Source organism: Nipponia nippon, unplaced genomic scaffold (genome assembly GCF_047370975.1).
Source record: "Nipponia nippon isolate SJK-2023a ecotype South Korea unplaced genomic scaffold, ASM4737097v1 scaffold_8, whole genome shotgun sequence".
Classification (NCBI taxonomy): Eukaryota; Metazoa; Chordata; class Aves; order Pelecaniformes; family Threskiornithidae; genus Nipponia; species Nipponia nippon.
This window is the reverse complement of record NW_028262402.1, coordinates 35,204,805-35,229,804: the sequence shown is the minus strand read 5'-3', so window position 1 is coordinate 35,229,804 and position 25,000 is coordinate 35,204,805. Positions and strand designations below refer to the sequence as shown.

General features: G+C 38.2%; 1 protein-coding gene across 4 annotated transcripts in view; it reads left to right on the top strand.

Annotated features, from left to right (window-relative positions):
• The window catches only part of CEP78 (centrosomal protein 78), a 29,408-nt gene extending 5,408 nt beyond the window's left edge, over positions 1-24,000 (top strand). For 2 of the 4 annotated variants that reach the window (XM_087742446.1, XM_087742447.1), the window contains exons 7-17: positions 1,814-1,927; positions 2,196-2,260; positions 5,749-5,857; positions 6,473-6,490; positions 7,306-7,441; positions 8,410-8,455; positions 9,656-9,799; positions 15,823-15,900; positions 17,714-17,880; positions 19,391-19,544; positions 21,030-21,862. In XM_087742446.1, coding sequence (XP_087598572.1) covers positions 1,814-1,927; positions 2,196-2,260; positions 5,749-5,857; positions 6,473-6,490; positions 7,306-7,441; positions 8,410-8,455; positions 9,656-9,799; positions 15,823-15,900; positions 17,714-17,880; positions 19,391-19,544; positions 21,030-21,554 — 1,556 coding nt within the window. In that variant the 3' untranslated portion in view covers positions 21,555-21,862. Of the gene's footprint in view, positions 1-1,813; positions 1,928-2,195; positions 2,261-5,748; positions 5,858-6,472; positions 6,491-7,305; positions 7,442-8,409; positions 8,456-9,655; positions 9,800-15,822; positions 15,901-17,713; positions 17,881-19,390; positions 19,545-21,029; positions 21,863-23,064 lie in introns of those variants that run through there. The other 2 variants (XM_087742451.1, XM_087742448.1) reach the window with 2 other exon arrangements.
• The last annotated feature ends 1,000 nt before the right edge of the window (positions 24,001-25,000 follow it).

Here is a 25,000-nt window from a genome sequence, read left to right as displayed (position 1 = left end):
TTACAGCAAATTTAGCTAGAAGAGTAACTCACTATTTAGCTAGGAAAGAGTAATCTTCTTTAAAAAGAAATTTCTCTTCCTCTTTTGAATTGTCAAAGTCTCCGAATATTATTGTGCCATCTAGTATTGTCCTCTATTATTTTGGAGAAGTAATTTGCTCTACAGTATATCTGTACAAAATGACTAATGTGGTTGTGTAAGTAAATACCTGTTGAAATTGTTTTATAGTTTGAGCCAGGTGTACAGATAATGCGCATACTGATGGAAGGGAATCAGATTAGAGAATACTTAAGCAAACTGGACATACGGAAGTCCATAGGCCCTGATGGGACGCATCCGCAAGTGCTGAGGGAGCTGTCCGATGTCATTTTGAAGCCACTGTCAATAATCTTTGAAGGATCATGGTGACTGGGAGGGGTGCCTGAGGACTGGAGGATAGCAAGTGTCACTCCTGTCTACAAGAAGGCTGGGAAGAAGGGCCTGGGGAACAACAGGCCAGTCAGCCATACTTCGGTCCCTGGGAAGGTGGGGACGTGCTGCCATCCAGAGGGACCTCAGCAGGCTGGAGAAACGGGCTGATGGGAACCTCATGAAGTTCAACAAAAGGAAGTGCAAAGTCTTGCACCTGGGCAGGAATAATTCCATGCACCAGAACATGTTGGAGGCTGTGTGACTGGAAAGCAGCTTTGCAGAAAGGGTCCTGAAGGTCCTGGTGGACAACAAGCTGACCATGAGCCAGCAAAGTGCCTTTACGGCAAAGAAGGCTAATGGTATCCTGGGCTGCATTTGGCAGAGACTTGCGAGCAGGTTGAGGGAGGCGATTTTTCCCCTCTGCTTAGCACTGGTGAGACCAGACCTTGGCTCCCCTGTACAGGAGAGAGCTGGCGCTATTGGAGAGAGTCCAGCAAAGGGCCACTAAAATGATGAAGGGACTAGAGCAACTCTCATTTCAAGAGAGGCTGAGGGAGCTGCGACTGTTTAGCCTGGAGAAGAGGAGGCTCAGGGCGGGTCTCATCAAGGCATAAAAGTATCTGAAGGGACGTAAAGAAGGTGGAGCCAGGCTCTTTCCAGTGGTGCCTGGTGACAGGGCAAGAGGAAGTGGGCACAGACTGAAACACTGGAGATTCCTCCTGAACATGAGGAAACACTTTCTTGCTGTGAGGGTGACCAAACACGGGCACAGGTTGCCCACAGTGGTTGTAGAGTCTTCGTCCTTAGAGGTCTTTAGGAGCTGTCTGGACATGATGCGGGGCAAGTGGCTTTAAGTGAGCCTGCTTGAGCAGGGGGGTTTGGCAAGATGACCACCAGCGGTCCCTTCCAACCTCAGCCATTCTGTGATACTGTGTGTGCACAGCATGAAATAAATGCCAAAGCCATGATAGTACTATTTCATGGCAACCATGTAACTTACTGACACCTGCAAGCAGTGAACCTGTGGAAGCAGACTCAGACTTTTTAGGCATAAGTTGTCTGTTTGTACATACAATGTTACCTTGGGCAGTTGAATTAATTGGTGCCTGGGAATATTATATCTACTAGGAATTGTCAAGAATGGTGATTTTTATATTCTTTCTTTTGCAGTTGTTTAGCAGTTATTTCTTAATGTTGATCTATAATACTGATTTAAATTTCTAGTCATCTTCTCTGAAAGTAATATTGTTGTTTTTACACATGGCTGTTATTGTCATGTCCTCTTTTCTCATGCTTCATGTTCTATGAAAGGTTTTCAGCAGGTGTGCATTAATTGTATTAGATATTGACTTACAGGTTACGCCACTGAATTTTTTTTTTTTTACTTCCTTAAACATTTTAGCACTTGATTTGCAGCAGTGTGGAATATCCAATGAAGGAGCAAAGTCATTATTAGATGCTCTTCAAACTAATAGAACATTAGTGGTACTTGACATAAGAAAAAATCCATTGGTTGGTATGTATCTATATCTACCTTTGTCCTCTTTGTGGTTTAGTTTTGTTTTGGGTTGTTTTGTTTTGTTTTGTTTTGCTTCAGTAACTCTGGGCGGAAAAATAAATTACTTTTAAGGAAAAAACCTGTAACGGTATTTTGTTAAACATTTTTAAAATGGGGGAAGGGAGCAGGGTAGGTAATGTGTACTGCTTATTCAGTGATCTGTTTGTTTGCATAAATACTTGTCTCATACAGGAAATTCTTAATACGATATCTTAATTCATTCTAGATCACGCTATGATGAAAAATGTTATTGAAAGAGTTCTTATGAATGGAAATAGTGCTAATTTGGAGGTATGTGTTCGGCATTTTGGAGTGAGTTTGGGGTTTTCTTTGTAGCTGCCATTGCTTTTATTTTTTTTAAGGGACAACTTTGTTCAGAATGAATATAAAACGGCTATTCTAGTTATAAACAGAAGTCTGACTCTTAAGCAGTTTGAAAAAACACTATGAAGGGAAAAACTACAAACACTAGCAGCAACATGGTATTCTCCTTGGCAGATGCAGTCAACACTTGCAAAGTGTTGCAGGGATCACGTGAGAGTAGCATCTGCCTGGAGATGCTCAAGATGATTGGAAAGTTGAACTGTGAAGAGAAGCAACTCTGGGGAATCTCCCATATACTATGAGCTAACACAACTCAAGACATTTGTTTGATATTCATCCAGGTAGTGCAGTGTCTTAAGTCTTATTGATGACGTCAGTAATTCTGCATACCTCGTTAACAATACGAATGAAAAAGGATTGACCACCAGCTTGCTAAGTAACTTTGCTTCTTCTGCAAGTGAAAACAGCCTAGATGCTTTATTTCGTAAGCTCTGTGAGTAGGCTGTTGTAAATAATACTTGCTGTTTATCATGGGATCAGTGCAGACACTCAAAAAGGGGTAATCCACCTGTTTATCAAGACGAACACAAACTTTTGATGTTGAGGTTGGTATTCTTTTGAAACTGAAACATTTACTACCCTAATCTAGGATTTACAGTTGTTCTTGAGCTCAGTTATAGAAGCCTGGATATTACGAAGAGAAAAACAGTTGAGTTTCTTTGAGCTAGTGTCTTGATGTGCTCTATATTGAAAGGCAGCCATGTGGGGTTTTGTTTTGTTGTATTGTGTGTGGGTGTTGGTGGTGTGTTTTGTGGGGTTTTTTGTTGTTTTTTTTTAAGGAGTCAAAACTCAGGGAATAAATTAGTAAATTGTCAGAGGTATTAGTGAAGACAGTTGGCCATTAAGCTCTGTTGCAGAAAGAACTGCAAGGCCTGCTTCTTCATTCTGTCAATCATCAAAATTCAGCCATACAATTTAAAAAGAACAACCTACAAGTAAAAACAATTTAAGAGTGTATTTGTGAGAGTCCTAATGACATACTCTAAATTCTGGATGTAACTAACAGTCTGGTTCTTTTCATTTTTAACACATTTTAGCATAATACAAAAATTTCAGTTATTTTTCAGATTTTCCGTGAATTTTTTTTTATGGAGGATCCATTATAGACAAAGGTTACAAATTTAAAGAAGTAATGTTTGTTTCTTGTAGCTTAAGCTTGTTAAACAGAATGCAGTCAGTTAACATCTACATTGCTTCCTTTTGTCATCTGTGCACTGTTGCCAAACCTGTGAGGTTTTAAAAGGATGTGCTGGCCCATTTTTTGTAGTGGAGAAAACATGGTTATCTATCTTGGAAATTATTTAATTTAGTAGGGATTTTTTTTTTTAAATTTTACTTATTGTGGTTTCTAGAGATCTGGATTTCATATTGGTAGAAAATGAAGAATCAATTGGACTAAGTTTAGCCTATCTATAGATACTTCTTGAACACAAAGTGTAAGATGTAATTTTCTCTGTGAAACTAATCTGTCGCTTACTCTTGCAGCAAGTGGCCTAACTCATACCGTATCTCACCCACAGATAACTAAAGAGTTGAATGGATTATCATCCCCAGTACTGCCTCTGGCTTCAGCTTTTTATTCTGCCAAAGGCTAATTGTCATAATTCTTATGAGTAAAACTCAGTAAAGTGTCGAATTTGTTTCTATCTGAGAAGTGGCAGAGCTGCATTCTGTACCATCTCATCATGGCACCTGTTGTGTCAACTCCATGATTTTGCTTATGCAGAAAATATGCTGAGGTGCTGCTGTGTTGCTTTACAAAGGGAAGTTTGGTGGGCTTTTGAATGGCCTCATAATAATAAGCCATCATAACTACAAAAGGTCATGTCTTGGCTGCCACAAATAGCCTGTAATGTACTGTCACCACTTGCTTACTGCATACCAGTCACAGCAGCCCTTCCATCCTGTTCTGCATAAAACCTGGTTGTTACTCTTTGCTTTTCAATAGCACGTAGGTGCTTGCCTTTTGGGTTGCGTTTTCAAGTTTGCAAGAAGAGCTGCCTACTGCTAATTGATCCGTTTAAATTTGATGGGCAGCTAAAACAGAGGAAATTTGTATTATCCTAGCAGCCCTGTCTAGCTAATATAGTGGATTGCAATTGTTGTTGTGATTGGGTGTAACTTAAAGGAAAAATCCACTGAAGGTGTCTATAAAACAAGTTGCATTCATAGTCTCAGCTCAAGGACTTGGTCATTTTTCAACAGTGTCTTAATATGTTTGCTGTCTTTATACTTGGATGTTGTACAACCGCAGCAGGCAGCTAGACAAGAGACAGCCTACTGGGCTAGATGAGCTTTAGGTTTAACCTAGTATAGCTGCTTTTTTATGTGTGTAGTAAAACAAAATTAAGATACTCTTGCTCTTGGAAGTTTACAATGTAATTTTACTCTTTCTGTCTATTTTTTAGTTTAAAATGAATAATTCACTTGTTTCAGGAGCTAGATCCAGGTGTAGACCCAGTAAAACTTATGCAGGATTATTTGAGTCCACAGTGTTAAAAAAAGAAGTTTTTCTTGGACTAAACTAGATGGAGCACAGTAATGGCATTTTAAGCTTCCCTGTGCATTAGGTGGGAGTAAATTTGGCATACCGTTCCTGGTACTCTGATGTGAGGTTTAGGGCTGTCTGAGATACGCTTTGTGTCAACTGCATTTCCTTTGACAGCTGCTTCAGCACTAGACTTTGTACGAACTGTAGCTTGGTGCACGCTGAAAAATAAGTGACAGTGTAACTTAAGAATATCTACCTGGAATAATAAAACTTTTATTGGGGAAAGGGGAACCTTTAAGAATAGAGCTGTTGCTGTAAGGAAGCGAAGTTTGAAGTACAGCAATTGCCTTTGATTATCACTATGTCTTAATTTTGGTTTCGAGGCTTTTGCTGTGTAAGGATGAATTTTCATCACAGACAGTGAAAATTAAACTTCATATTTTTTAAAAATACTAACTATTGGTAATACAAAATCATGTTAGGGAAGCTTTTATTACTCTGGAGAACTTTGGCCTAAGCCAGTCATTCCTAGCAAGCCAGCTTTCTGAGAATGAAAAGCAAAAGCCAGAGTTGCCTTTTTATAGGGTTAATGCCATTTCTTTTACTATAAAAGGAGAAGCGTTTTGCACAGGAGAAAGGAAAATATTGGATGGGGTATTATAGTGGTGTTCTGGGAACACTTTCTGGTAATGTGGCACTCAGACTTGCATTGAATCTGTGTTTGAATTGGAGCTTTGTGGGATTTTTGTTTTTCCTTAATTTTACAGTTTATTATTAAGTTTTCTGTAACTAGCAGTGTTCTCCATGTATCTGACAAAAACCCCTCTAATCTTAAATGAGCACTTCTTTAAATATCAGTTACTAAAACAATTTGTCTCTCTTTAAAAAAAAAAAAAAATTCCAGTATAAGTGGCTGATGTCTCCATCTTCCAAGGATGCTTTGAAAACTAGACCAAAGAAAAGAACTATTGTCCTAGGAAGTGGTCGAAAAGGAAAAGCTACTATTCGTATTGGTAATACTGTCTTTATTTCCTCTGACTATAGTAAATTTTGTCTACAAAATAATCTTCTAATGTGTAAGAGCTTTGATTATAAAATATACAATGTGTCTAAATGTTAGTGTTCTGTAGAATACTTGTCTTCAAATAAAAATTCCATTTATTCTTAATTCAGTAATGTGTCTTCTACCATCGGTGGTTTCTGTAGGAAACTTGCTCTTGTTTTTAGTGCTGCTAGATATGTGACTGGAAAAATGGTAGGATATGCTGACTTAAATATGTGGAAGCGTTGCACGTATTTATTCTGAGTGCATCCTCTCCACAAGCTTTCACTTCCTACTACCACCAAGCTTCCTAGTTGCCTAGTTCTTCTGATGATGTAACCTTTGTGTAGCAGACTGTCCTCTTCCAGAACAAACAAGCATGCGTTTTTTACTGATGTACAAAATGTTCTAAAATTTATTTTTTTTTAACTTCATGTAAACCTATTATAAATAGTATGTTTAAAATAACATAGGTATCTTGAATCTTTATAATTAAGTACTGATAGCTGCAATACACTAAATTTTTTCAATAAGTTACTAAAAACTTTGCTGTAATACATTTGGCTGTCTTTCATCTTTGCTCTAGTTATCTGGAAGCAGAGAGGTAAGCATAAATCAAATTGAAGTCTTTGTATAAATAAACTGTGGTGATCAGGGTGATGGAAGAAGAAAATGCGTGACTTATAGTTGCGTTTTTAGGGTTTTGGGGGTGGGTGGGGGTGTTTTTTGTTGTTTTTAAAGAGAGGGAGGGAGTCGGGGGTGAAAAATACTCTATCCTGTTTACTTGCTGAGAACAAACTGAAATTTGGAATTCTGTTACCACAGTTACGCATTTCTATACCATTTAAACGGCAACAAAAGACTGGACTAGTGAACATGACTTTTCATTATTCATTCCTCTTAAGTGAAGACAATGCTGGTGTTCTGTAGAAGCGATCAACAGGAGTACCAGCTTTAGCTTCAAGCATTTTGCCAGTTACAAACCCAACGTTCTACACACGAAAGCCACTAGAGGGCAATTTGAAGCACATAGATAGCCTTATTGTCTACGTGGACTGTCTGAAGCTCCCACTTGAGACAGTGCAGTTAAGTATCTGAAATTAGTAATGTGAATAAACGTCTTAAGCTACAAAACTTTGCTTCCTTTTTTGCATAACAGCGTGTCTTAGTTAGATCAACCTAACATAAAGTTAAGTATACCAGCTTATAATCGCAAGAAGATAAGCTGTCCACCCCTCTTTTTGAGAAGCAAAACAAAATTTTTTGAACACTTTAGCAAAATCAGACTGAAAGCCAGATTTCCTACAGTCTCTTCTATTATATAGGAGATTTTACTTACGAACAGTAAGCTGTAAATTTATATGTAAATAATTAGGTATAATGAATTATCTTTTCTCCTATTCTTGCTGTTCAATACAGGATTAACCTCTAAAAAGTCTGTAAGCCCTGGGAAAAAAAATACATCTGTGAAAGATAGTTACTCACCAAAACCACTACCACCGGGCACAAAAGGCTTCCTTCCTTGGCGGACTGCAGAACGTGCAAAGAGATGCAGGTGAGGTTTTCATAGTACAAAGGAAAATAATAAAGCATAAAACCTGCATGATAATGTAGTAGGGAGCAGTGTTAGTTTTTAAAAATACATGTTGGGAAGTTACACACAGAATTTCATATTGCATCCATAATTTTTTCTATTTATATAAATTTTGAGGATGTTACATAAATTCTATTCCAGTAAGTTTTTAAAATACACAAAAAGATATCATTTGATGGCCATGAGAATATCCAGGAGTAGCAAAAAAAAACAAACCCACAACCAAACCCACCTTGCTTGCTTGTTGTCTTGTTACTGATGATATATCAGACTTACCATAGCTGAAGATGCAATTTAGTTTTCTAAGCTTGTAGTATAGTTGATCTGGCATCCAGTTCGAGGTGCCTAGGTATTTTTTCCACCTCTTCTTTCTTCTCGATCTCCCCCAATGCCAACATAATTATTGTGGTTATCTAAGCCCTGTGAAGTAAAATTTAAAAAAAAAATGTTACACATGGAAGCCATAATATTATTATCATTCTTCCTTTTGAAACAGTTTTTGTTTTGTTTTGTTTTTTTTTTAAGGTATTCTCTAGACCTTGGCCTCTCAAAATGGAGGCTATATAAATATTTAAACAAAAAATTACTTAATGCTCTATCATAACTATTTTTATTAAACTTGTTTTTCAAAATGCTGAACACCAAGTTCTTCTGTTAACTTTAGTTCATAATAATTAACTAAGCCAAGATGCCTATTGAAAATATTATCGTTAGCATCAAGTAATGTTGCTCTAATTCATGATTAAGTAGGAGTACTAATAGAACAAAATGAGGATGTAATGGGTGTTAAAGGGATACAGTGTAGTGTCTGATGCTGCTGTTATTCTTACTGCTTCACCTGTTCTAGAATCCTGTGTTTGGAAATGGAAGTAGCAATGGTGACATTATATAAACTTACTTTTCTGAAAAGTGCTTTTTTCTACCTTTAGAGGGGGGCCAGTGGATAGTACTGAAGAATTACCAGTGAAGATTCAGGTACTCTCTCTCTCTCATATGATGGTTCATTTAGTAGATGAATGCCTGAAAAAAAGATGAAAGTATTCTCAACAGAATCTTATTGTCTAATAGTTAAGACTGGAACGTACTTTTAAAGTCTCTCACAGGAGTGCAAAATAATAGTTTACATCAGCATTTGGTTGAAACGTCTTTGATACTTAGTTTATTCCCATTTCTGTATCACTATGTTTTGGTTTCTTAGCCTTATGAGCAAGCTGGGTTTGAGTAAGGGCACAATCCCTCTAGAGGCAGTAAGGAGAATTAACAGCATTTTTCTCTGAAAGGTTCTGTTCCCCCCTTCCTCTCTTTTCTCCTTTTGCTTGTGGACTACATACTTGTCTTTGAACCCATCTGTGAACCGCCGTAATAAACATACCAGCAGGGGAAAAAAAAATCCCCTCTTTCTTCTCCTTTGCATCTCATTTACATCTCCTCCCTCTCCCTTCCCCCCTCCCCCGCCCCGAGAAAAGCTGGAGAAGTTAGTACGTACTAGTGAATTTAATTGGCTCACAGAAGGGTCTGGTGGGTGCTGAAGCCAGCACACTTATCCCCTGCTCTGGCGTAGGCTTCCCATGGGCTGCAGCCCTTTGGCAAAACCTGCTCCAGCACAGGCTGCCCACGGGCCTCAGCTGCTTCGGCCCATCCCTCTGCTCTGGCATGGGGTCTTCCCTGGGGTGGAGTGTGGGCTTCAGCTCCACCAGGGAGCACCTCCTCCTCCTCCTCCAAGCCCTGGTGTTCCCTCTGCTCTTTCTCACTCTTTGTTCCCTCTTCTTCTCCCCCTCTGGCATTTTTTGCCCTTTCCTAAACAGGCTTTCCCCGAGGTGCCGCCACCTTGGCTGCGCGGCCCAGCCGTGCCCTGCGGTGGGTCGGTTGGAGCTGGCTGGAAACGGCTTTGTCTGGCCCAGGGCAGCCCCGGCCCCTCCGCACAGGGGCCACCCTGCAGCCCCCGCTGCCAGCACCTTGCCACTTATACCCAATATGTGCATACATACGATTTTTTTTTATATTGTTTTATGCAAATTTATTTCAAAATTGCATAGCTGGACAATGTATCTGTATTGTAAGGGACTCTGGGAAATGATCAATTCCAGTTAAGTTTTTGGTACTGTTTAATCTTTGATTTTTATTGCACAGTGTAATGCTGTGAGTGGGTGTATTTTTCTTTTCTGATGTAATTAGACAGGTATTCCTGTGAAAGTGACAGTAGAAAGTGCTTCTACATCTGAAACCGAAGACACAGAAGATTTAGATGATGTTATCCGTCATCCTGATTTGGCAATATCATTAGATAAGATTAACGTAGCAAAGTATCAACAATTACAGGTAAGAAGCATGTTCTGTGTCTTGAGCTCCATAAAGGCAAATTATATCAATTAAACCATGTTTTATTCAGAAAAGTATTAGGCTCATAACCAGTCATGGAGCAAAACTTCTGAAGAAGTTTAATTATCCTGCATTATGTCACACAGGCTTCCGTTTCAAAAGATGTGTGTCAAATATGCACTGTATTTCCAGTCTCTGAATAGTTCTAATGAAGATGTGTACGCTATAAGCATATTGTCAAATCAGGGCCATAATAAGGAAAAACCTCACTTAATACACACAGCTGCAATATGGGTAATTCCTCTGTTCCAGTCTTGAATCGTGGTTCATAAATCTTTTGATCAGTGTTATTGCCTGTAGTATTTCCTTCCAAGTATTTCCTTTATAAATGTAATTTAGTATTATTTCTAAGAGCTAAAATATTGTAATGATTGTTGTGTAAAAATAATAAAAAAAAAAATGAAAGTATGTTAAAGCTCCATTTTATAACTGAGCTTGGTAAAAAACTTTTTTCATTTGCTTTTTATTATTCCCTCTACTTCTTTTATAGTTCTGAAAAACCAGCAGTAGCGAGACTGACTATTGCTGCAAATGTCTTGACAGGGAATGTTCTTGTAAAAAGAAGGGAAAACAAAGGGTGTGTTTCAGTGGCTCAGTAAGGCTGCTGAGGTAATCTAGCACTATTATAAAGTAAAAACCTCATGCAGAATAACTGGGTTGTTTCTGACGTGTTAGGATTTGGATTTTGTTGGAGAATTTGCACTGCCTCCAAATGAATACTGCGAAAAATAAGACCTATAGTCAGTCTGGTTTTGGTGGTGGTTGTCATAGAGCACCACACTGGGTAAATGAACTGTTCACATGTATAAATATTAAGGCCATATAGCTGTCTTTATGTAAGCAAAGTGAAGTTGAAACTTAACATGTTGCAGATCTATGTGTAATGGGAGAGTTAGGGTGGCTTAGAGTTACTGTAGAAGGCAAAAGGACTGTAAAAATACTGCTTAAATTACTACCCGCCCTTTTTTTCAGCTGATGTATACTTTTTCTTTAGGCCTACCCTTTTTCTCTCTAGAACTTTTTGTTCAGGAAGATTTTCAAGGTTTTCACATGTTGCTGGGATTTAAAGTTGTATAGTGGCTTTCTTCTTTGTAGGTGATTTCATATTGCTGTTTGTGTGCAATATGTTGACATCATGCTGTGCAGTGGCTTCAACACTCTCGTTGTGTCTGGAATCATGAAATTCCATGTGACGTGTGTATTGTGCCAAAAACTTCTATGCAGCAAGTACAGTGCTTTCAGGAAAGACTTGATGTATTTATTCTTGGTGTTTGGAGAGGGAGGAATATTACTTTCAGGACACACTGTAGGGGCAGACTGTTTTGTGCGTTGGGGAAGGGTTGTCATACTGACCTCTGTTGTCAGTGTTACCTGTAGTATTACGTGTAGAGCAACTCTAAGGAAGGGATAATTTGTGATTAATTTGAGCTTTCTTGGAGGTAAAACTACAAATTTTAGGAACCTACCCCAAAATTGGTTCTAAATTTCCTGTGCTTGTAAAGGTCCAGGTTTTTCTGATTTTCTGAATTTGAAAACCAAAATACTTTTTTAGGCCATGGTTGCATATCTGACAGCACTGTTTAAGCAGTCTCAAACGGTTTCTGTGCCTCAGCCATCCTTTTTGTTGCCTTGATGCAAAGCATGGTTTCACATTATGGCAGAACCAAACTAATAACTTGTCACCATTGAATTGTGAGGTCTGTTTTCCCCCCGTCCCTTAGTGCTTTTCCATATCTTTCTTCAGTCTTTTTCTCTCTTGTGTCTTTTTTCATGTTTATCTGATCATAAGGCAAGTTGATTCAACTTGGCTGATGTGGAGAAAACTCATGTAGTTCAACAAGGAGAAGTGCAAGAAGTCCTGCACCTGGGGAAGAACAACCCCATGCACCCATGTATGCTGAGGGCAGACCATCTGGAAAGCAGCCTTGAAGAAGAGGTCCTTGGGGGTCATGGTGGACACCAAGTTGAACATAAGCCAGCATTGTGCCCTTGCAGCAAAGAAGGTGAATGGCATCCTGGACTACATTAGGAGGAATGTTACCGGCAGGCTGAGGGAGATGATCCTTCCCCTGTATTCAGCACTGCTGAGGCCGCACCTGGAGTACTGTGTCCAGTTCTGGGCTCCCCAGTGCAAGAGAGACATAGGCATGCTGGAGAGAGTCCAGCGAAGAGCCACATGGATGGTTAAGGGACTGGAGCATCTCTCCTATGTGGAAAGGCTGAGAGAGCTGCAACTGTTCAGCCTAGAGAAAAGGCTCAGGGGGGATCGTATTAATGCATACAAATAACTGAAGGGAGGGTGCAAAGAGAACAGAGCCAGGCTCTTTCCAGTGGCACCCAGTGACAGAACAAGGGGCAATGGGCACAAACTGAAACACCGGAGGTTCCCTGTGAACATCAGGAAACACTTTTACTGTGAGGGTGACAGCGCTGGCACAGGTTGTGCAGGGAGGTTGTGAAGTCTCCATCCTTGGAGATACTAAAAAACATCTAGACAGAGTCCTGGGCAGCTTGTTGTAGGTGGCCCTGCTTGGGCAAGGGGTTGGACCAGATGACCTCCAGAGGTCCCTTCCAACCTCAACCGGTCTGTGATTCTGTGGTATTTTACTAGATTAGTTTTTAGTCATTAAGATGAATCACTCACATTGGCTTATGTGATTGAGTACGTTCCAGAACTGGAGCACGGTAAGGGGCAGAAGTCTATGGCTGATAATGTGAGAGGGGAAGTGGAGGACCCTTTTTATCTGCATTAATTGGGCTTAGGTATTGTCATTAAACAGCTGTTACTGCAGAGCTGCTTGAGCGGGGAGCTGACTTGAGGAACTGATCTAGCTGAAAAGTAATCCAGTGTATTTGGCTGTAGCAGGCCTTGGCACCGCCTTTCAGTAAAGTGGGTCAACCAGCTGTGCTACAACAGTGATGGGATTGCAGAGAGGGAATAAACAGTAAGAGGTGGGAACTCCTTAAACTGCCACTGTGCCAAAGAAGCTCTCCAAACATCCCTTCACATGACTAAATGACCAGACTTTCACTTCAGTATGCAAGTCCTTGAGAACTTCTCTGCATCCTTCTGCTCAAAAAGTAGCTTTACGTGCACTACTTAGTGAAACAATATCAGTTGTGTTTTCATTTTTTAAGAAAATCCCTTGGCTAACAAAAAGCTTAATTTCTGAAATGAAAAATAAAAACTGATAAATATTCTTACTTTCCACTAGAGGGAATCTGAAATGTCAGAATCGCTTCTGATGAAGAATGTAGTTGAGGAAACTCCCAGAGTTTGAAATTTTAACTAAGGATATAAATGGTGAACTTCACCCTTAATGTAGCTAGCAGGGTAGCTCTACACATTAATACTGTGTGAATTATGTAGACATAGAGATTGCACTATAAGTCTTTTTTTAAAAATAAGGACAACAATATAATCAAGTAGAAAAACATGGGTAATTAGTAACTAAAGTTTTTTTATATTTTTAGTTTCTAAACTTCAGTTTTATACCTTTGTCTAGTGTTGAGTAGTCATATTGCATACAGTAATTCTGAGGGCTACAGAGATATTTGCTATTCAACTTCATCTTAAAGGCTGTTGGTGCTGTCTTTGTGGACTACACTACTAGAAGGGTCAGTCTTGTAGTTTGGATTACATTTAGCTCTCTGATGTATTTTAATTTTTTTTTCTACACAAAGACTAGAGGATTGTGTAAGCTAGTGAATTTCTCAAAAGCACGTCAAAGAATAACGCATACATGTCCTTGTAATTTAATGGTGACAAATATGTTTGATTTCTAGCTCCTATTATTTCCACACAATTGGTATTTGTTGAGGGTTCTCCTTAGAGATTTCCCCCCAACACCATGCTTGGAGGCGATTTTGTTACATCATGGCAGTTAGATACTGTTAAATCTCTTCCCAAATACTGTCTTTGAAATGTGGTTTTCCTATACCTTCTGACCTCTGAGAGTCTTTCTCATGGGTTCAAATGATAAAGATATGACTAGCTTTCTAGTTTCAGGATTAGCTTGGTTGATGCTAGTCTAGGGATGTTAGGAGTGGACATCACTGGACAGTAGTGACAGACCCATAATCTTCACTCTGAGTGGTTGTCCTGGGAGGGCTATATCTAGAGTATTTTAGAACCTGCATCTTTGAATCAGATGCAAAAGTCCCTCGCATTCTGCAAGACCTGTGAAGACCTCTTTGCATTTGTAGAAGGATTATTTTTACTATACATTCTGTTGCACACCAGTCTTCTCAATTGAGTGCTTGTATGAAGTGCAGTAGTATGCTCTTGAATAAGCTTTTGATAATAAACAAAGGATTTCAGTACTATTTGGGTCTTTGCTCCTCTGTAGAACTGATTGATAAGGTGTGTACAAAAAGCAGTGTCCTGTGTTACATATATATGCCTGTATACAAGGTGTATAGAGAAATTAAGAAGCTTTGATACTGTTAATTCATATAGGTTACCCTCTGAAAAATAGAGCAGCTTGATAATTTTAACAGTTTTCACTTTTGGAACCAGAAGACTGCTAAGGCATGTGTCGTGGTTTAACCCCAGCCAGCAACTAAGGACCACTCAGCCACTCATTCACTCCCCGCCCCGCTGGGATGGGGGAGACAATCAGAAGAGTAAAAGTGAGAAAACTCGTGGGTTGAGATAAAGACAGTTTAATAGGTAAAGCAAAACCCGTGCATGCAAGCAAAGCAAAACAATTCATTGACTGCTTCCCATCGGCAGGCAGGTGTTCAGCCATCTCCAGGAAAGCAGGGCTCCATCACATGTGACGGTTACTTGGGAAGACAAACGCCATCACACTGAACATCCCCTCCTTCCTTCTTCCTTCCCCAGCTTTATATTGCTGAGCATGACGTCATATGGTATGGAATAGCCCTTTGGTCAGTTGGGGTCAGCTGTCCCAGCTGTGTCCCCTCACAACTTCTTGTGCACCCCCAGCCTACTCGCTGGTGGGGTGGGGTGAGAAGCAGAAAAGGCCTCGACTCTGTGTAAGCACTGCTCAGCAGTAACTAAAACATCCCTGCGTTATCAACACTGTTTCCAGCACAAATCCAAAACATAGCTCCATACTAGCTGCTATGAAGAAAATTCGCTCTACCCCAGCCAAAACCAGCACAGCATGCAAGAAGAAAAATTCCTATTTGTTCTTCCACTTCAGATGCTGTAATTAAAGATGATAATGCTCCACTATGATACAAGAAAATGTGGTGATTGCTTATCACATCCTGACTACTGTTCACTGAAACTGAGAGATTCACTACTTAGAACTAAAAGTTAAACTGTAAGTGTAGGCATGTCATGAATAAGACTAGATTATATTTGTTAGATGTTTGGGTTTGGTTTTGTTGTTGTTAATTCAACAATAAGCTGCTTAACTGACTGAAACAGTTTGGGATTGTGAAAAACTTAATTTTTCTGCTGAAGAACTAAGTGAAACCAATTGGAAAGAGTACAGTTCTTACAGTTCAAAATTTTTTATTCCTACTGCTATAATAAGGAATAAAATCCTGGATGAAGAATACATTCGGAAAATCTAGGTATGGCTACTAAGGATTTTTTTTTTTTAGAGCCCAATTTGAGCGCTTGATGAGGTAGACATATTTAGTTAAAAGTGAGGTTTGAAAAGGCGAAGGAAGAAGTAGAGAAGCACATATATTCCTGATGGTAATGTCATAACCCCAAGAGACTTGTACTATAATCTTGTGTTATCTATTGCTATACTGCAAATCTGTTAAGTGAATCACACTTATTTTCACTTTCCTGTGTTAATTTTTTGCATCCTAGAGTTATGTACTGGTAGACCTCTGTCATGTATTTTTGTAGAAGATATGTTATTGCTTGGAATGCCGTGCGTGAGTTGTTAATTGGACATGTTGAGTTTTTGTATAATATTGCATGTTGATCTGACATTTTGAGATAAATTTCAGATAGTTTATCTGTGTTTTGATAGTTGGAGCTAGAAGAATGCACAGAAAAATTAAAGGAAGAACAAAGAGCCAGAGTAAAGGCTGAGGAACGGATAATGGAGGTAATGACACTTAATTGTTAAACGTCTTTACTTTTAAAGGAGGCACCAGTCAAACTATCCACTTGTTTAATTAGGAGTAATTATCAATGATGACCTCTAATGTGGTAGCTTCCAGAGTTTCAGTTCAAAGTCATTTGATCATTTACTAGCCTGAGGGCAGTGATGAAATCTGCATTTAGTAATGTGTGTTTGTTCTCCTGATCCTATTCCAGAGCCTTGAACTTCAGGTCAAGCTACTCTTTCAATGTGTTTCATTCATTTGGTGTATTACTTATGATCTGGGGCATCCAGATGTTTGGTTTTTCTTGAGAAAGTGATTAAATCTGTTTGCCATTTGCAGAAGATGGATAGTTCTTTGAGGTTTTCCACCTTCTTTATCATGACTTGTGCTGAAAAGCTGTTTGTTGCAAATGTTGTTTAATTTGGCTTATTCTGTCCCTTCGATTTTCAAGTTTTGTTTCTGAAGGCAATAAAAATGTCAGATGGTTTTCTGCGTAGCATGTTGGCCATAGCCGTCAGTTGTTGCAAAGCAGTTTTGCAGTATGACAGAACTGAGCTAACAACTTGTCACAGTTAAATTGTGAGATCTATTTCCCCTCCATCCATTGTTGCTGACCTAAAAGGATCCTTTTGCATCAATAAGCAGAATTTATTGTAATAGAGTTGAGTGTTAGATAATGTAAATGAATGGATTTTGTTCTTCAATGTGATCTGGAGTGGAATGGAAGTGGTGGTACCTTTTGGAACTTGAGCAACAAGTGGTACCCCACGGTACACGGAGCAGATATCCACAAAGGACTCTACAAAGTTCATTGTAGTCCTCCAGTGCGGCCATTCCCATCCTCCTGCAATGTGAGGTGCACCAGTGGGCTCTGCTGGGTATCTGTTGTTTGAATACTTAAAATACTTTTTAAGCTAAATACCCACTGCAACAAATCTTTCTCTGTCATGCTAGATTGCTTGGACCTAGCACCTTGTCTCACGAGAAGGATAAAATAAGTAGCAGTAATCTCTAAAATTGTTTATTTTGATGTTAGTTTAACAGCTATGGTGTGCTACACAGATCTATAATTTTTTGTCCTTCTCTCGTAAAAGATGAAAGAAGGAAAGCCTGTGGTAGCAGTGATTGCATAGCTGTAATCTTAAATGAGTGTCCGAGTTAATGTTTCCCTCAAACACAAAACCCTGTATATCCTACAATTATCATTCAACTTTCAGTTTGTCATTGATTTGATTAATGTTCAATGTGAAGAAAAATCAGATCATCTTAAACTTTCAATTTTGGGATGCACAGTGCAGGGGAGAGATACAGTAGTATGCATTCCCTCTGATACAGAGGGGTGAATATAAGGAGAGCATGGGCCTTCATTAAGGTTTTTATTAGTAGAATAAATTCTTTGGTGTTAATGTGTCATATAATACATGCAAAATAACATGATATGAAAGCTAATTTTTTTGCTTGCACTTGCTCCACAACATTCTGTGCATACTGAAGACAGTGCTGTGCCAGCAGTTTTGTGTGCCTGCAGCAGTTTCACTATGGTAGCGTAGGATTGCAGCTCTGGATAAACAAACCCGCACAGGGCTCAGTGTAACAGTGCCCTCAATATTTCTGGTACAGGAAACTCTATGTCAGTTGTTTTGGGTACTTCTCTTTGCGAGACCGCTCTATAGGCTTGCAAAAGTGGGGTTTGGTTTTTTTTGGGTTTGTTTGGTTGGTTTTGGTTTTTTTGTTTGTTTTTTTTTTTTTTAACTGGCAATGATAGAAATTATTTTACCTTTTTTCTCTCTCTCTCCCCCCCGCCCCCCCCAGCTGGAAATTGAAAATGCAAGATTAAGGAATCTAAATATCTCCCTGTCTGAGGCTCTTCATGCACACTCAGTAACCAACATGATTTTGGAAGATGAAGGTGTTCTAGGCAGCATTGAGAACTCTTTCCAAAAGTTTCATGCTTTTTTAGATCTCCTTAAAGATGCTGGGTAGGTTGTCACTTTACTTAAGTCTTACCTTTTCTGCTGAGATTTCTTTCCAAAATTATCTTCCCAATGAAGTATGCTGCCTCCTTCCCCCAGATCTCTAGGACTGTACCTGCAAAGAGCAAAAGAAGAAAAATGAACTGTATGTACCTAGTGCTTAATCTTTTCTCAGTGGGAAAAACATGATCCAAGCACTGTCCAGCTGAATCTGTCCTTGGGAAAGGCTTTCAAGAAGCCCATTCCAAAAGAGAAGAAAGCTTCTATTAAAGCATGTTTCCAAGTCTTTATTGGATCACCTGTGGCTCTTAGCATTCCCATAATGCAAAAGGCTCAAAATGCAGTTGAACTGGCTTCAGAAAGTGTCCTGTTGCCTTGGACCCCCTTTTACTAATTGAAATACAGAAATCTAGATGGATGAATCTGGCCTCAGTACTTAAATTCTGGATTATTTGTTATTACTTGAAATATTTCAGAAAGTATTTTTTAAAGTTTGTCTTAAGGCTCTACCGCTGTACCAGGCAGTTTTTCAGAGGACAGTTCATCCTTCCCATTTGTCAAAGAATTTCAGCTTGAGTTCTCAAACCTATTTTGTAAAGCTTATGTAGCCAGGCATGGCAGTCTGCTCCAGGAGAATGAAGGAATGATGCAAAGATGTATTGTAGTCTGCTCTGCATGTTCAGAGAAGACTACAGAAGATTTTACTTGCCCTCCCTGCCTCCTGCTTCCATCCACCTCCAAATTGTAATAATGTAACTTAATGTAAAGTTCACCCTGAGGCCATGTTCTAATTTTGTGCCAATCAATTGGTAGAGTTGCCATTACTTTAAGAATGAATCTCAGACTTCGGAGTAAGGAAAAAATGCTCTCTCACTACATAAAAAATAAATTTTTCAGATGGGTTCTACATCTATTTGTGATAATAGGGAGCTGCTCTGAAAGTTAGAGAATCCCAGTCACAAAAACGGCTGTTCTCAATAAGCTTCTGTTTAACGCTGTGCTATGAATTGATGGCTGCAACTTCTCACTTCTTATTGAGGCTTAAAACACCCAAGTGGTAGGTTTGGCCAGCTTGTAAGCTGGCAGGTGAAACAACATGACTGTGTTTGTGAAGCATGTAATTGGATTTGGCTGTTAGAGATTATGCTAGTTTGGGAGATGTGCAGCAATCTTGTGCTTGAATGACAGAGTTTTAATCTTTGTTCTGCCTGATGGGGAATCTGCTTGCCAGCATCCTGCTCTGAGATCAATGCTCACTGGAGGACTTCATTCTTAGCCTCATAACACTGGGTGAAGAGTGACAGTTTTGAACTGGCAGGCTAATTTGTGCAAAGATAGGAAAATAGCTTTAGCTACTTGTTTTCATCTTTATTAAGCTATTTTGGGCTTCTCAGAAAATAATGGGAAAACTATCTTCAAAACTTCAAACAGATTCTGTTTCTTCTTCTGGTTTTGAATGTTTAGACCTTTCACAGGGTAAGAATTGTGTCATTTTCTAATAAACTTTATTTTACAGACTTGGACAACTTGCTGTATTAGCTGGGATAGACCAGTCAGATTTTGGTCTTTTGGGGCATCCACAAATGAATTCTACTCTCAGTAAGCCTGCTAACATGCTAAAGGAGAAGTCTTTTGAAGAAGAAAGACAAGAACATACCCAGAATAGCAAAGTAAGTCTATAGAGGGAATGCTAGTGGCAATGTATTTGACGCTATTTAATGTACTTTTTGGCCGTTATCCCCCTCTGACTGAATTACTGAATGATCCATGTTTTGCTGTAGCTGTATCTATACAGATCATCGTCATTCAATGATTAATGTAAGCTTTTTAAGTGATTACCATTTGAAACAGAAACCATAGTATTTTGTAATGTTCGAAAGAAGGTGTTGGTGGTAATTATGTTGTTTCTTATTCTGAAATATGAAGTTCCAACAGTGGTATGCATCCATTAGAAATGGAAAATACCATGACTAGGTGTTTTAGAAACATTTGATAATGATGTACAGTGGTTTTAAAAAACTTAGTCTGGTAATAGAGGGTAGTACAATTTGCCTATTGAAAAGCAAGAATTTTCTTAAGTGATTGTAGTGTATGTGTCCAGTCCTGTTAGATTTCTACATGGGCCATGCCATGAATTTCAGGGAACTACAAATTTGCAATATTAACAACATAAGGTTTTAGTTTCTACTCTGAAGTCAATAAATAGAAAGCCTTCTGGATTTTTCAAGGGAGGTACTAAAGTTCCCTTAAAAAAAAAAAAAAAAAAAAGACCAGGCTTACGTTTTTAAAGCAATTAAACATTAAGATACTGGCAGCGTACCACATTGTCCAAGTTGGATGAAAATGTCACGCTAAGAATCGTTCTGCATTCCAGTATGTTTTTTATACCCAATGTCTTCCTTATTAAGTGTTCCAAATTCCTCAAGAACACCAGGAGCTTCTAAAACATAATGGTGAAAAGTGTTGGGTTTTTTCTAATGGTGTGCAAAGCAATTTCCAGTTTTGCAGTTTGAATCTGCTAAAATTATTCAGAGTAATAGAGTAATTCTCGTTATAGGTTCTTTGACATTTGTTATGGTTTTCTTCTGCACTGGCACATTAACTTGTTCATGCAGTTTGTTTGAATCATTGTTTTTCTAATTCACCTACATTTAGAAGCCTAAGCTTACAGTGTTTTTTAAGTATACATGGCAAAGGATGCTTACAAAAAGCTTCAACTAATACTTAAACTACTCTCATACTTATCTCCTAGTATTGGTTAATTTCAATTCTTGTAGCAGCTAGGTATTGTGGGATAGACTATGAGGATCACACTACTGTGCACTGTGAGCAAACGTAATGAATTGCAGGTATTTCAGAATGATAGACAAGATTAGGCTTTGGCTGCTTCAGTATAACTGACACATGTCTGTAGTATAACGTTGAAGCTAGATGTGAAACTGTAATATGCCTGCTCTGTGTCATTATCACCCTAGCAATCTTCTGAAACCTGCTTGCTTTGAAAGGTAGTAAAGCTTGTGTGATTGCTATTGTCTCTGAATCTTTTCTATATTATGTAAAGACTTTATTTTGCTATGCAGATTTCAGTATTTGGCAGTTGGCAATACTGGATTTTTTTCTCTAGTTGCATCAGTATCTTCATTCTCTTATTTCAGAACAAAGCTGGGGACATCCAAGTTTCTCTTCCTGGCACATTTCAATCCCAGATGGCTGTGAGTAATGCCTTCTCTGCTCTTAGAGAAACACAAGAACTTCAGACTGCAGGGCAACAGTACCAGCCAGGCTCCTGGAAGGAAAATGAAGTTCAAACAATTAACCAAAATAAAGAGGATAAGCCTCGAAATAGTACTCCAGCGTTCTCTGAGAGGAGAGTCAAACAAAATGAACACGCAAAAGGACATCACTCAGCAAGGCAAGTGGTTACCAGTCCGCATTCATTTTCCGATTCTAGTGTACATATTAAAAGTAATGGTAGCAGAATATCCAGTGGTGCTTCTGGTGATAAAAGCAAAAGTTGTTCCTCAAAGAAATACATTCCTACAGCAAATGAAATGGCAATTCCAAATGATGGAGCAAGAGGAGACCGAAGTAGACTGCAGACAGTAAACCGGTCTGGAACTGATACTGTAGGATCTGGCTCTGAAAGACAGGAAAGTATCCAAAGTGTGACCAGCATTTGAAATGGTTCTAAAATGTTTAAACTGTTGTTTACACTTGCAAGATTAAAAATAAATTTTGGATGCCTTGGTGTAGTTTGTGAATTTTTTGTAAAGTAATGTAGACTTTGTAAACTTTTAAAGCATTGCATGCTGTTTAGTATTCCTGTTTCATGTTTGCATCACTTGTCACTAGATTTTTATTTTGAAAACATGTGATGCACTGGTAGAACGGTACCCTTCAGTTTGTACTACACACAAAGGATTCCTGGCGTATGGATTTTATTGTGTATCACAGATCTCGTTATAGAGTGTAAACTGTTTTGAGCTAATAAAATTAATTTGAGTACAAATTTTGCTTTTCATTTATTTCCAGTGTGTTGCAATGGAAGTGGAAAAAAATGGGTTTAGGGCAAACATCAATTCATGCCTAACAAGGTGTGGGTATGACATTCCCAAAGGTAGCGGAAGTTTCAGATTGGAAATGAGCCCAGAAGCATCTCTAAAAGAAATATTTAAATACAGTCATTCTTCCTTATCGCTATGACTGCAGATCATAGAATAATACATGTTGGAAGGGACCGAGAGGGGTTGTCTAGTCCAACTCAATCAGGTTGCTCTGAGGACCTAGAGAAATGTGAGAACATAAAGCTGAAAGAATATCTTTGTCTTATAACTCCTGGGGTTTGCCCCCCAGTTTCTTGTTCCTTTCCTTTTGCACAGGCAGCTGATTTGCATCTTCTGAACTGTGGCACAGAGTAACATAGATTTTGGTTTGCCTTATGTGGCACAGAAAATCATATTGTTTTGCACAATGAATAATAAGAAGATGCACTTCAGTATCGTCCTGAAAAATAAAGCAGTATTTTTATATTTGTACACTTGCCTGAATGCCATGAGAAGGCAATCAGTCAAGAGCCTAATATAGTGATTAAATAATTATTAGTTTCCTTCACTAACTACTGTTTTGTATATAAGTGGGAGTTCTGTAAAATTAAACTTATTAGCAAGGGTTGTATAGATGAGGAAGATGTTAAACATTTAAGAAAATTTTAGGGAAAGTGTTTTTAAGCAACATAAAATTTGCATTTGGAAGAATGAAACAACCTAAACTGTTTTAGTCAAGGGTTTAAGCCTAGGTCCTTTGGTTCAACAATGGGAGGGAATTTTGCTTTTGAATGAACCAGTCAATTTTATTTCCTTAAAATAGCTTCTTCTATGACTTTTTGCACATGCACGTGCTTGTGTCAATTTTGCTTTAAAAGAAATTTCTGAAATTGCAGTAGCGAACTCTGGGAGACTGGGTAGTAGAATCTGACATACAATGTTTATCTTTATGAGACGTTCATATGTTGAAAACTCATCACATTGTGCAGTGGTCATGAAAAGCTGCCTTTTTAAAAAAGATAAAATTTAAATATTTTGCTTTTATTTCACTATTTACAGTGTTAGCTGAGATTTTGAATGATCATAATATTTTAACCTGTTTGATATGGAACTTTTTTCTTCTTGGCAATGTGTATTCCATTTGCAGAATGAAGGGGACAGAAGGTGATTGAGCAACGGAAGATACTTTTCACATACAGGAATGAGGCAAGATGATTTGGGCAGAACTGGGGGGAAAAAAGCTGTGTAGCTTTCTTTTTACTCTGTCATCTGTCATGAGAGTTCTGGAACACAGAAGATCTGTAGAAATTCCTGACTCCAGTTGCTTGACAATGATGAAGAAACTCATGAATCCTCAAATGGAAATTTTCTACTGAGCAAATAGCACAAGATTATCTTAGCTGTTGCAATATTGCACAAGTAATTGCACAACAAAAGTACATTGTTTATACAGACTTCGTCACTTCAGAATAATAGCAGGTAATATATTAATCTATGCAATTTTTTAGATATTCTCCCAAACATTTGAGGTCTATTGCTTCAGTCATGAGTCTTTGCCTCTGATTTTGATTTGATTGAACAACTACATGCAATCAGTTTCTTCAGCATTAAAATGCTATATGTTCCCTTTTTAAAACTAAAACTCTAAATTAATCATTGTGAAATGGTGGATAAAATTATAAATTCAAAAGTGTTCAGATTTGTGAGGTTAGGAATTATAAATCTGTTATTTGTCCCTAAAAATACCATAAAGAACTTAAAACAGTTTATGTATTCTATGCCTATAAGCAGGTGGCATAAATACCTTTTATGTTAGATACTACTAGTACTTGCTTTTAAAGTATGAGTTATGTCAAAAATCATCATTTAACACAAAACTGAGCAGGCAGTATATGACTTAGATGGGCATATTTTTTTCAGTACTTAACCACTTTTTTTTTAAATCAGAAGCACAAAGGATTCTCCATCTTGTCACTGGTGCTGTTGTGTAGCACTCTTACTGTGAGAATCTGGAGTGCATACTTTATATATATAAAGTTGAATGTTGGATATGAAGTCAATGGAGATAATGGATATAAGTCACTAGGGGGGAAAAGTATTTTTTAAGGCTGTCATCATGAATATTTCAGAAGTTTCAAGGTTTTTACTAAAGATTTAAAAACGTATTTCCAAAGAATACTTTGTATATATAAATAAAAAATATTTTGTGTATAAAAATATATTTAAGAATATTTTAATAAAAAGTAAAAAAAAAATTGTTTATATATACATACATTTTAAGTGATTTTGAAACCATTTTACCCTGAGTTTGGATATAAACTGTTTCAACCTCTTGCTATTAGTTAATGTTTTACATATTTGTCTGTGTTCTTGTTTGACATAAAAGCCTGAAATCAATAGGCCAGCTATGTGCTAGAGAACATGTTACTGTTTACTTATAAAACTAAAGCATTTTTTCTATCTTCGTTTGGGCTTCCTGAGAATTACTTTTCAGACTTCATAATTGCAATATTTGGAGCAAGATCTCTGAAAAACAAAATAACCCCAAACCCTTGTCTGAACTACCTGCATCTTGTTTTAATTCCCACCAAAATTGGCTAGTCTCGCTCGTTTGCTGGACCAGACGTCCCATCTGCCTTCTGAAACAGGTGCCAGGTTGCTATGTAGTCAGCATTATTTGTCTTTTAATAATGACGTCAGTTTGTCCATTATTGTACCAGACAGAGAACTCGTGTGCGCTTGCTCTCCTTGAGTGAGCTGATTCTTTTCCAGCAGTAGTCGATGAAGGTTTTTCTGTCCAGCACAACATGAAGTCATGATGAACCGTATAAAAGTTCACTGAAAACTCTAAAAGTTTATTTAAATATTACACTTTCTCTGTTTTGTTGTGTTTTTTTTAATTTTGTTTCGGTTTCCCAGTTATGCATCATAGTAAATAGAGCATTCTCTGCGTTTGTGTTAATTATGCAAATTCACGTTCGTCTGCAGGGATTTGTGGCAGTCGAAGGGTTAGGTTCTCTGTCAAATGCTGGAAGCCAGAAGCATTCTTGGAAGTCATGGTTTTGAAAGCTTGTATTTTATAT